The sequence below is a fragment of the Oryx dammah genome, unplaced genomic scaffold (assembly GCF_014754425.2).
Source record: "Oryx dammah isolate SB20612 unplaced genomic scaffold, SCBI_Odam_1.1 HiC_scaffold_17, whole genome shotgun sequence".
Taxonomy (NCBI): Eukaryota; Metazoa; Chordata; class Mammalia; order Artiodactyla; family Bovidae; genus Oryx; species Oryx dammah.
Window position 1 is genome coordinate 34,646,412 of NW_024070201.1, and position 12,665 is coordinate 34,659,076.

Here is a 12,665-nt window from a genome sequence, read left to right on the forward strand (position 1 = left end):
TCAGTCGCCCAGTTGTGTCCAACCCTCCATGACCCCATGAACCGCAGCATGCTAGGCCTCCCTGTCCATAACCAACTCCTGGAGTTCACCCAAACTCATGTCCGTCAAGTCGGTGATGCCATCCAGCCATCTCATCCTCTGTCGTCCCATTCTCATCCTCTGTCGACACCTTCCAGCATCAGGGTCTTTTCCAATGAGTCAACTCTTTGCATGAAGTGGCCAAAGTATTCAGCTTCAGCATCAGTCCTTCCAGTGAACACCCAGGGCTGATCTTCAGAATGGACTGGTTGGATCTCCTTTCAGTCCAAGGGACTCTCAAGAGTCTTCTCCAACACCACAGTTCAAAAGCATCAATTCTTCAGCACTCAGCTTTCTTCACAGTCCAACTCTGACATCCACACATGACCACTGGAAAAACCATAGCCTTGACTAGACGGACCTTTGTTGGCAAAGTAATGTCTCTGCTTTTGAATATGCTATCTAGGTTGGTTATAACTTTCCTTCCAAGGAGTAAGCGTCTTTTAATTTCATGGCTGCAGTCACCATCTGCAGTGATTTTGGAGCCCAAATAAATAAAATCTGACACTTTCCTCTGTTTCCCCGTCTATTTGCGGTGAAGTGATGGGACTGGATGCCATGATCTTCGTTTTCTGAATGTTGAGCTTTAGGCCAACTTCTTCACTCTCTTTCACGTTAACAAGAGGCTTTTGAGTTCCTCTTCACTTTCTGCCATAAGGGTGGTGTCATCTGCATATCTGAGGTTATTGATATTTCTGCCAGCAATCTTGATTCCAGCTTGTGTTTCTTCCAGCCCAGCATTTCTCATGATGTACTCTGCATAGAAGTTAAATAAGCACAGTGACAATATACAGACTTGACGTACTCCCTTTCCTATTTGGAACCAGTCTGTTGTTCCATGTCCAGTTCTAACTGTTGCTTCGTGACCTGCATACAGGTTTCTCAAGAAGCAGGTCAGGTGGTCTGGTATTCCCATCTCTTTCAGAATTTTCCACAGTTTATAGTGATCCACACAGTCAAAGGCTTTAGCATAGTCATTAAAGCAGAAATAGATGTTTTTCTGAAACTCTCTTGCTTTTTCGATGATCCAGCGGATGTTGGCCATTTGATCTCTGGTTCCTCTGCCTTTCCTAAAACCAGCTTGAACATCAGGGAGTTCACGGTTCACGTATTGCTGAAGCCTGGCTTGGAGAATTTTGAACATTACTTTACTAGCATGTGAGATGAGTGCAATTGTGTGGTAGTTTGAGCATCCTTTGGCATTGCCTTTCTTTGGAAATGGAATGAAAACTGACCTTTTCCAGTCCTGTGGCCACTGCTGAGTTTTCCAAATTTGCTGGCATATTAAGTGCAGCACTTTCACAACATCATCTTTCAGGATTTGAAATAGCTCAACTGGAATTCCATCCCCTCCACTAGCTTTGTTCATAGTGATGCTTTCTAAGGGCCACTTGACTTCATATTCCAAGATGTCTGTCTCTAGATGAGTGATCACACCATCATGATTATCTGGGTCATGAAGATCTTCTTTGTACAGTTCTGTGTATTCTTGCCACCTCTTCTTAATATCTTCTGCTTCTGTTAGGACCATACGATTTCTTGTCCTTTATCGAGCCCATCCATTGATCGCTGAGGAAGGCTTTCTTATCTCTCCTTGCTATTCTTTGGAACTCTGCATTCAAATGGGAATATCTTTCCTTTTCTGCTTTCCTTTTTGCTTCTCTTCTTTTCACAGCTGTTTGTAAGGCCTCCTCAGACAGGCATTTTGCTTTTTTGCATTTCTTTTCTATGGCTATGGTCTTGATCCCTGTCTCCTGTACAATGTCATGAACCTCATTCTATAGTTCATCAGGCACTCTATCTATCAGATCTAGTCCCTTAAATCTATTTATCACTTCCACTGTATAATCAGAAGGGATTTGCTTTAGGTCATACCTGAATGGTCTAGTGGTTTTCCCCACTTTCTTCAATTTGAGTCTGAATTTGGCAATAAGGAGTTCATGATCTAAGCCACAGTCAGCTCCCGGTCTTGTTTTTGCTGACTGTATAGAGTTTCTCCATCTTTGGCTGCAGAGAATATAATCAGTCTGATTTTGGTGTTGACCATCTGGTGATGTCCATGTGTAGAGTCTTCTCTTGTGTTGTTGTAAGAGAGTGTTTGCTATGACCAGTGTGCTCTTGGCAAAACTCTATTAGCCTTTGCCCTGCTTCATTCCTCATTCCAAGGCCAAATTTGCCTGTTACTCCAGGTGTTTCTTGACTTCCTACTTTTGCATTCCAGTCCCCTATAATGAAAAGGACATCTTTTGGGGATATTAGTTCTAAAAGGTCTTGTAGGTCTTCGTAGAACCATTCAACTTCAGCTTCTTCAGCATTACTGGTTGGGGCATAGGCTTGGATTACCGTGATACTGAATGGTTTGCCTTGGAAACGAACAAAGATCATTCTGTCGTTTTTGAGATTGCATCCAAGTACTGCATTTTGGACTCTCTTGTTGACCATGATGGCTTCTCCATTTCTTCTAAGGGATTACTGCCCACAGTAGTAGATATAATGGTCATCTGAGTTAAATTCACCCATTTTAGTTTATTTTAGTTCACTGATTCCTAGAATGTCGACGTTCACTCTTGCCATCTCCTGTTTGACCACTTCCAATTTGTCTTGATTCATGGACCTGACATTCCAGGTTCCTATGCAGTATTGTTCTTTACAGCATTGGACCTTGCTTCTATCACCAGTCACATCCACGACTGGGTATTGTTTTTGCTTTGGCTCCATCCCTTCATTCTTTCTGGAGTTGTTTCTCCACTGATCTCCAGTAGTATATTGAGCACCTTCCAACCTGGGGAGTTCCTCTTTCATTATCCTATCATTTTACCTTTTCATGCTGTTCATGGGGTTCTAAAGGCAAGAATACTGAAGTGGTTTGCCTTTCCCTTCTCCAGTGGACCACATTCTGTCAGACCTCTCCACCATGACCCGTCTGTCTTGGGTGGCCCCACACGGCATGGCTTAGTTTCATTGAGTTAGACAAGGCTGTGGTCTGTGTGATTAGATTGAATAGTTTTCTGTGATTATGGTTTCAGTGTGTCTGCCCTCTGATGCCCTCTCGCAATACCTACCGTCTTACTTGGGTTTCTCTTACCTTGAATGTGGGGTATTTCTTCACGGCTGCTCCAGTAAAGTGCAGCTGCTGCTCCTTACCTTGGATGAGGCGTATCTCCTCACAGCCGCCCCTCCTGACCTTGAACGTCGAGTAGCTCCTCTCGGTCCTCCTGCGCTGGTGCAGCTGCTGCTCCTTGGATGTGGAGTTGCTCCTCTCGGCTGCCACTCCTGACCTCGGACATGGGGTAGCTCCTCTCGGCCGCTCCTGTGTCATCACAGTCTGGCGCTCTTGGCCGCTGCCCCTGACCTTGGGCGTGGGGTAACTCCTCTCTGCTGTGCTTCTGCGCTGTCCGTCGCCTCATGATTTAAGTAATGATTTATTAATGCCTGTTTAGGAACCATTGTGATTAACTTTTCTGGAACTTTATAATAAATGGTTTAGACTGATAACACTTGAACAAATTTAATTATCTTAACATCACAGAAGGAGAGATACACCAAACAATGCATGCTTTATTTGATGCATCAGGAACTAGTAGTATACAATTCCAGCTGTAAAACATTACATATTCTTGCCATATTACTAACCGTGAATCAGCTCAGTTCTTTAGATCTAAATATTACAGGAAACATAGGAGATAAAGGGACATGCTAAAATGATACCAGAGGAATGCGGTCAGTAAAGGATACAGAAATGTTTTCACAACAAAAGACTTGGATTATTTAACAAGTAACGCGATAAAAAGGAACAATGTATAGGTTAAAACAAGAGTTGTTAAGCTTTCTGTAAAGAGAACTAGACAGAAGTAGTTGAGACTTTGTAGGTCATGTAGTCTCTGTCGCAACAACAAAAGCAGTGATAGGCAACATGTCAGTGAGCGAATGTGGCTTTGTTCTAATACAGGTTAACTTACAAAAGCACGTGACAGTCTGGAGTTTGACCTTTGACTTAAAAGATACTTAAAAAGACGTCAACAGACATGTTGGGCCTGCTTGTATCCTAATTCAAACCAGCTATTAAAAAATTTTTTTAGAGGCAATCAAAGAAATTTGAATGCTGACTGTATAGCTGATACCTTTTTTAATGTACATTATTAATTATTTGGCTGTAGTGGGTCTTCATTGCTGTGCACAGGCTTTCTCTAATTGTGGTGAGCAGGAGCTACTCTTGTGGTGCACGGGCTTCTCATAGCAGTGGCTTCTGTTGCAGAGCACAGGCTCTAGTTGTATGGGCTTCAGTAGTTGCTGAGCCTGGGCTTAGATGCCCCATAGCATGTATAATCTTCCCAGAATAGGGATCAAACCCCTGTTCTCCCTGCATGGGCAGGCGGATTCTTAACCATTAGACCACCAGGGAAGTCCCTAGCTGATAACTTACAAGTAGTTATTTTTAATTATTTTGTTGTAATTACGTTTAAATAACAGTATTTATCATTTAGAGACTCATAAAAGTATATACATATAAAATAATATAATCAGAATTTGCCTTCAGATAATCTAGCTGAGGGTGAGGGTGGCTCTAGAATAGATGGAATATAATGTCTGAAGATCTTTTTTTGGGCTCCCTACATAGTTTGCAGGGTCTTGGTTCCCCCACCAAGGCTCGAACCTGGGTCCCCTGCGGTGGAAGCACAGTCTCCTAGCCATCAGGGAATTCCTGTGCCAAAAATTTTAAAGCTGTTAACCTGCTAGAGAAAACGTAAACTGGAGTCTAGTTTTGGAAAGGATATTTACTATTTGAATAAAATGAACAAAGTTTAATGAAGTTTATAGTTTCCTACTTTTATATATCATGTTATTTTTCAGAAATTTCATCTGTGGAAAGATATATCAGTATTTTTATTGGTAAATGTTTCTAATTTCAGTAGATTCTAAATTGGTAGTTTAGGGCAAGTGTCAGCGTACTCCAGCTCACTGCCTGTTTTTTGTTTTGTTAGAACACAGCACACAGTTTTAAAATGTATTATTCATGGCTTCTTTTGGCCCTGTAATAGGAGAGTTGAGTCTGACAGAGATTATATAGCCCAGCTGCTACTGCTGCTAGGTCGCTTCAGTCGTGTCCAACTCTGTGCTACCCCATAGACGGCAGCCCATCAGGATCCCTGTCCCTGGGATTCTCCAGGCAAGAACACTGGAGTGGTTGCCATTTCCTTCTCCACAGAAGACCCCAAATATTTCTTGTCTGGCCTGTTATAGCAAAAGGTTGCTGACCCTTGGTCACAAACAGATTAAACTTCTCATGTCGAACAGTCAGTACTTTGACACAAAGTAGATACAAGTTTCCTTGACATATGTTTTTATTCTTAGGGTAGAATTCAAGGAGCGGTTACAAAATCCAAACCACCACCTTGAGATATGTTTCTCTGTAGATGATGTTCAAACACTGTCCTATTTGTAGAAGTTGTTTTGGATGACTCTGAAACTTTACCCATCTTTTCTTCTGTCCCGAGCCCCATTTCATCTTCCCTTCTTTTGTTCTAACTTCTGTACTTTAGTACATTTGCCTAAAGTGAAAATACACTATAGAGAGTGACTCTTTCTAATATGTTCTTTCTATATAGAGGATGCTTAATAAATATTTGATTATTAACATTTCAAATACATTATCATGTGTTATGAGTTTTTAATTAATTATTAAAATGAAAACCACAGTATTCTTCTGTTTACATTCATGAAGGTTTTTAACATGTGGAACTAAGCTTCTGTATCTTTGGACTTCATCACATACAAATCTTATTCCTGGAACAGTCCCAAAAAAAGGATATGTGATGGAAAGAATAGTGTTACAGGTAATGATACTTCCTGACACATGGAGACGTTTAAGTTTGAATTTCTTTATAAAGAATATATGCATACCATGGTCTCATTTGTTACTAAAGAAGTCTAATTGATCTTGTTTAGATCTTAGGATCTATATTTAAGTGTTAATAAGCCATTTCCTATTTCTGAGAAATAGTAAAAGATGCACTTATACCAGTCCCACAAATATATGTGCTATTGAGAAGTACTAATAACGGTAATCACGCTTAATAAAAGGACAGAAGCATTAATTTAATATTTGATATTTTCACCTTTATGGCTAAGACAAATCAAAAATAAGTAAATGTAGCAAATATGTGGACTTTTCAGCTATAATTTGATCAATTTCTATTGATTTTTAAGGTTGATTTTCCTTCTCCTACATTTGATATCATTTATACCGCTCCTCAAGTGGACAGAAGCATTATACAACAACACAACTTAGAAACGTTGGAGAATGATGTGAAGGGGAGACTTCTTGATATTCTTCACAGAGACTCATCACTTGGGTATGCTCCTTTAATTCTCTTGCCTGATTATCTCTTACAATGTAAAGTTCAAGTTAATGGTTTATTAAATGTCCTGATTTACTTCATCATTTAGCAGTGTTCCTGATATGGAAAGTTTTCTTTTTTTGTTTTTAGTTGTATAAAAAGACTATATAACTGCATAAAATTTAGAAATTTGTGTAAATCAAAATTTCTACATAATCAAATGCAAATAACAGATTGAGGACTATAACCTATTTCCTTAATATATGAAGAACCTTTTTATGTAAGTAGAAAAACCGACAACACAGTGGTAGACAGAATATGACTAGGTTTTTCTTTGGAAAAGAAATACAACCCTTTTAAATGTCTGAAAAAAATGTTCGGCCTCTCAGTAATCAAAGAGTTTTAAATTAATTCAGGCTACCATTTCACACGTCAGATTGTTGAAAATTAAAATGTCTCATTATATGAGGTATTGATAGAATATGGAAAAATAGGAATTAAACTGTGGGCAGAACTCTAAAAGCTTTGGGAGAGCAATTTGGCAAAGTCTGTTAAGGTCACAGTGTCCATAATCTGTGACCTAACAATTCCATTTCCAGATATAGTATTATTTTAAAGAAAACCCTTTTATATTTGCTTGTGGAGACAAGAATATTCCTTGCAGTATTTATTTGGGTTGTTGTAAAATGGATATACATGTTCATTAATGGATTAAATTATGGTACATTTATCTAACATCACTATGTAACTATTAAGAATGAAGTTATGGCTGTTATTAATATAGAAGATATTAAATGAAGAAAGCAAGTAGGATAGTATGTACAGTGTGTTCAGTTCAGTCACTCAGTTGTGTCCAACTCTTTGCAGTCCCATGGACTGCAGCACGCCAGGCCTCCCTGTCCATCACCAACTCCTGGAGTCCACCCAAACTCATGTCTATTGAGTCAGTGATCCCATCCACCGTCTCATTCTCTGTCGTCCCCTTCTGCTCATGCCTTCTATCTTTCCCAGCATCAGGGTCTTTTTCAGTGAGTCAGTTCTTCTCATTAGGTGGCCAAAGTATTGGAGTTTCAGCTTCAACATCAGTCCTTCCGATGAATACTCAGGACTGCTCTCTTTTAGGATTGACTGGTTGGATCTCCTTGCAGTCCAAGGGACTCTCAAGAGTCTTCTCCAACACCGCAGTTCAAAAGCATCAATTCTTCGGTGCTCAGCTTTCTTTGTAGTCCAACTCTCACATCCATACATGACTATTGGAAGAACCATAGCTTTTACTAGACGGACCTTTGTTGGCAAAGTAATGTCTCTGGTTTTGAATATGCTATCTAGGTTGGTCATAACTTTCCTTCCAAGGAGTTAGCATCTTTTAATTTCATGTTATCATTAACATAAAGGAGAGAAAGAGAATTTGATATATATACCTTTGTATATGCTTCTGTAAAAATAGACTAACTCTGAAAGAATATACTAGGTGAGGCAGTTGCCACTGGGAGAGGAACTGGAGGGAGAGAAACCTAATTGTGTGCCTTTTTGCAATATTTTAATTTTTTTCTTCATATTCCACATGAAATGAATACATTTCAGTTCACTGCGTGGATTATAAACACAAAGGTAGATAGATGGGTAGTGAAATAGTGAAATATTTCATTCACATAAACATTTGTCGTTAAGAGTCAATTGGAATCTCCAAAACAGGTTTTTATTTTGAATATTCCTCAGATGAGTTCTATATTCGTTGTCTAAAATTTTGTAGTAGTATTTGATTTTGACATGACTTTTGATTTTACTTGTATAAATGATGAAATCCTTGCTTTTAGAGTAGGTTCTCCTTATTCAACTCTAATTTCTAGTGCCTGGCATCTGGTTAGAGCTCAATAAATTTTATTATGCCAAATTATCCTTCAGTTTCTTAACTAAGACTCTTCTCTCAAAGTAGAATGATTTCTTTCTATCCCCCAAATTAGGGTAGATTAGTGGTGTTTGATGTACATTGCGTTTTTCTATCCCAAATTAGTATTAATGATTCTACCAAGAAGTGGCTGTCCTAAAAGAAATGAATTTCTTCTTTGTATTTTTAATCACTGAGATTATAACTGTCATTATGGTATCACTGAGAAGTAATTTAATTGTATTATGTATTTAGACTTTCTAAAGAAGATAAAGCCTTTTTGTGGGAGAAACGTTATTATTGCCTCAAACACCCAAATTGTCTTCCTAAAGTACTTGCAAGTGCCCCAAACTGGAAATGGGTTAATCTTGCCAAAACTTATTCATTGCTTCAGCAGTGGCCTCCATTGCATCCACTGACTGCCTTGGAGCTGCTTGATTCAAAGTAAGTTAACTGTGGTTGAATTTATTTGTTCTGTTTTATTGTTGTCAATTTTTCTGGCAAGATATTGTTTATAGGATTAGTTCCCTTTGTTTTAATGTGAAAGCAGTATAATATAAATGTGTAAATGCATATTTCTATACACATCTTTTATGTTCAGGTTATTAAAAAGGGATGTCATATCATTGAAAACTAATCTAGAGAAGTTGTAAATTTTGAATAATTTGTTTTATTATGATGATGTGGGTCAGAATTTATTTTCATGATCTTAAAGGTTTCTAAACAGTCACAAAATTGGATTTGTGCATAGGACAATATGATTTTTTCCTAAGAAAAAAGATGAAACACATTGCTTTTCAATAGCTATTTGAGCTTTCTTTGTCAGGAATGAATTGAGATTGTGTCTTCAGGGAAAACAGGTTCATTAGAAATCATCGTCAAATCTTGATTTTGTGGTATGCTTCTAGATTTGCTGATCAGGAAGTGAGGTCCCTAGCTGTGACCTGGATTGAGGCTATTAGTGATGATGAGCTTACAGATCTTCTTCCACAGTTTGTGCAGGTAAGTTTTTTACTAGGTTATCTACCCTTCTTATGCTCTCTCCAGTTTTTATGAGTAGGGAGGGATCTTGCTAAGGGATCTCATTTCTGTTTTGATTAAAAGTATTAAATACTTTTGTTCAGTGGGGATGTTAAAGTGCATTGCATTTGAATTTAGTGTGAAATTTTTTCTACGATTGTCGGCTGCCTTGCTTGAATACTATATATATATATATATATATATATGTACCTAGAATTTTAATTATCAGAATAAATCAGACTTGAGGTTTTCTTTCTTTCTTTTTTTTAAATTGGCCACTTACACATAGCTAATGAATGTTATTCCCAAGTCAGTGTACTTTTCTGCTTGATTTCATTAATTTCACCTAAATTAATTAATCTGTTTCATTTTTCATCTTTCCTCAACAAGAGTAATCCTTGATTTATATAGTTTATATTTTGAAAATTTTATCCTAACAATGTAGTATGGGTTTGACAACTACTGATTCTTAATTTTCTTTGCATGTAGGCTTTGAAATATGAAATTTACTTGAATAGTTCATTAGTGCACTTCCTTCTGTCCAGAGCGTTGGGAAATATACAGATAGCACACCATTTATATTGGTAAGATTTAAATTTTCTTAAGTACTTTATTTCTGTTCCTATTATTTGTACAAATGACACTCAAAGTCTATTAAACAGTATGCTCAGACTATTTGCTGTTGATACCAGATGTTTTATTGAAGTGACTGTTGTAAAGAAGCTAAGTTTTTATGTATTTAGAAATAACACCAGAAGTAACAGAACCCTCTATTGCAGAATTACTTGGCATGTTAGAGCTCGGTAATATTGAAAGCGTTTTTCTTGCTTGTATAGCTTAAAATTAATTCCTAGACACCCCAAATCAAAGTCTTTAAGCTGATTTTTGAGAGACATGAATCTGGCTCTTAGCAGTGGCTGACGTAAATATTTTGCTGCATTAGGCTCCTCAGGGATGCTCTGCATGATGCGCAGTTTGGTGCCCGATATGAACATGTTCTGGGGGCTCTCCTCTCAGTAGGAGGAAAAGGACTCAGAGAAGAACTTTTGAAGCAGACAAAGCTTGTACAGCTTTTAGGAGGAGTAGCAGAAAAAGTAAGACAGGCTAGTGGATCAGCCAGACAGGTATGTACCCACAGAGGGAACATAAATGTTTTGATATTAAAGACTCTCTGCAGTGCTGACAAGTTAAGCTTTTATTCTTTTTCAGTAGACATCCAACAGAACTTACCTATGCTGTCTTAAGCAGATTAATCCAAAGGTTGCTTAAAATCTATTGGAAAAGATAGCGTTCATTTCCATGCTTATTAATTTCTTTCCGATCAAAATTGTTCTCTTGAGTTTCTTTCTTATTGTTTTGCTTTCTCACTTTTTTGTGATTATAAAAGTAATAAAAGTATGAATTGATGCTACCGTTGAAGAAGTTCAAATGAATAAGCTTACAAGCTTACAGAGTAAAAAGTTAGGACGTTTCCAGTTTTGGTTTTTCCCTGTGGGTATCTTCTTCATAGTTTATATCCTGCTTGGTCATTTTATATGGCTTTACACATATATACACTTAAGTGTATATACAAGTTTTTGGAGTTAAAAAATTATAGAAACATATATATATACATATGGGTTTTTTTTTTTTTAGCCAAAATTCACTATTTTAACCAAAGTATACAGTTCATTGATTGTTAGTACATTTATAGTGTATTGTAATTACCACCACTATCTATTCCAGAATATTTTCATCACAACAGAAAGAGAGCCTATATATACCACGAACCCCCTCACTCCTTACTCCCTCTCCTCCCAGGTCCTGTTAAGAACTAATATGTTTTCTATCTCTATGGATTTACCTATTTTGGACATTTCATATAAATGTAATCATGCAACATGTGGCCTTTTGTGTCTAATTTCTTAGCCTGATGTTTTAAAGATTCATTTATATTCTAGCAGGTGTATTTAATAGTGTTCCATTGTGTAAATAATAGCATATTTTCTTTATCCATTCATCTATTGATGGACATCAAGCTTGTTTCTATTATGTGACTATTACTGAATAGTGCTGCCGTGAATATTTGTGTGTAAGTTTTTTGTTTGAACATCTGTTTTCACTTTGCCAAGGAGTAGAATTACTATATCATATGTTTTTTGAGGAACCACTGAACTGTTTCCTAAAGTAGCTTCACCATTTTATAATTCTGGTATAATACTTGTAAGGTATGAGGGTTCAGTGGTAAAGACACCGCCTGCTAATGTAGGAGATTCAGGAGACATATGGCTTCAGTCCCTGGGTCGGGAAGATCCCCTGGAGAAGGAAATGGCTACCTACTTCAGTATTCTCCCCTGGAAAACCCCGTGGACAGAAGAGCCTGGCAGGCTACAGTCCATGGCTTCCCAAAGAGTCGAACATGACTTAGTGACAATAACAAAAAAACAAATGAGGTTTTCATTTTCTCCATATCCTCACCAAAATTTATTTTTAGTTTTTTTAAACTATAGTCATCCTAGTGGATGTGAAGTGGTATCTCATGGTGGTTTTGATTTGCATTTGCCTAATGGCTAATGATTTGGAGCTTATTTTCATTTGTTTGTTGGCCATTTGTATATCTTCTGTGGAGAAATTTCTAAGTCCTTTTTAATTGATTTGTCTTTTTGTTGTTGAATTGTTAGAGTTCTTTATGTATTCTGGACACTATCAGATACACTGTTTGTAAATATGTTCTCCCATTTTGTGTATTTTTATTTTCCTTCATAATGTACTTTGATGCACAGAAGATTTTAATTTTATGAAATCTAACTTTTTGTTTGTTTGTTTCTCGTTCTTTTACTCTCCTATCTAAGAATTCATTGTCAAATCCAAGGTCACAATGATGTACACTTATGTTTTCTAGGAGTTTTATAGGTTCACTTTTAAAAAGTCTTTGATCCATTTTGAGGTTATTTTTGTTGTTGTTTGTTTGCTTTGTTCTATGAGCCGAGAGTCCCAACTTCATTCTTTTACATGTGGTTATCCAGGTGTTGCTGCACCATCTGCTGAAGGAACTGTTCTTTCCTATTGAATAAACTCAATAGTTGAGAATCTGTTGACCATAGTTGTATGGGTTTATTTCTGGACTCTCAGTTCTGTTCCATTGATCTATATCTCTGTCTTCACACTGTACTTTTTTCATTACATAGCTTTGTAGCAGGTTTTGAAATCAGAAAGTGTGAGTCCTCCAACTTTTTCTTTTTCAAGATTGTTTGGCTGTTTGGAAGTCCCTTACAATACTGTATGAATTTTAGTATCAGCCTTCCCATTTCTGCAAAAAGAGCAGTTGGAGTTTTAATAAAGATGTGTTGAATTTGTAGATC

At 37.4% G+C, this 12,665-nt stretch overlaps 1 protein-coding gene across 1 annotated transcript in view; it reads left to right on the forward strand.

The window, feature by feature from the left end:
- The window catches only part of PIK3C2A (phosphatidylinositol-4-phosphate 3-kinase catalytic subunit type 2 alpha), a 108,241-nt gene that overhangs the window by 77,040 nt on the left and 18,536 nt on the right, over nucleotides 1-12,665 (forward strand). The window contains exons 14-19 of the mRNA XM_040258259.1: nucleotides 5,801-5,912; nucleotides 6,286-6,431; nucleotides 8,560-8,748; nucleotides 9,213-9,306; nucleotides 9,814-9,908; nucleotides 10,268-10,448. Coding sequence (XP_040114193.1) covers nucleotides 5,801-5,912; nucleotides 6,286-6,431; nucleotides 8,560-8,748; nucleotides 9,213-9,306; nucleotides 9,814-9,908; nucleotides 10,268-10,448 — 817 coding nt within the window. The remainder of the gene's footprint in view (nucleotides 1-5,800; nucleotides 5,913-6,285; nucleotides 6,432-8,559; nucleotides 8,749-9,212; nucleotides 9,307-9,813; nucleotides 9,909-10,267; nucleotides 10,449-12,665) is intronic.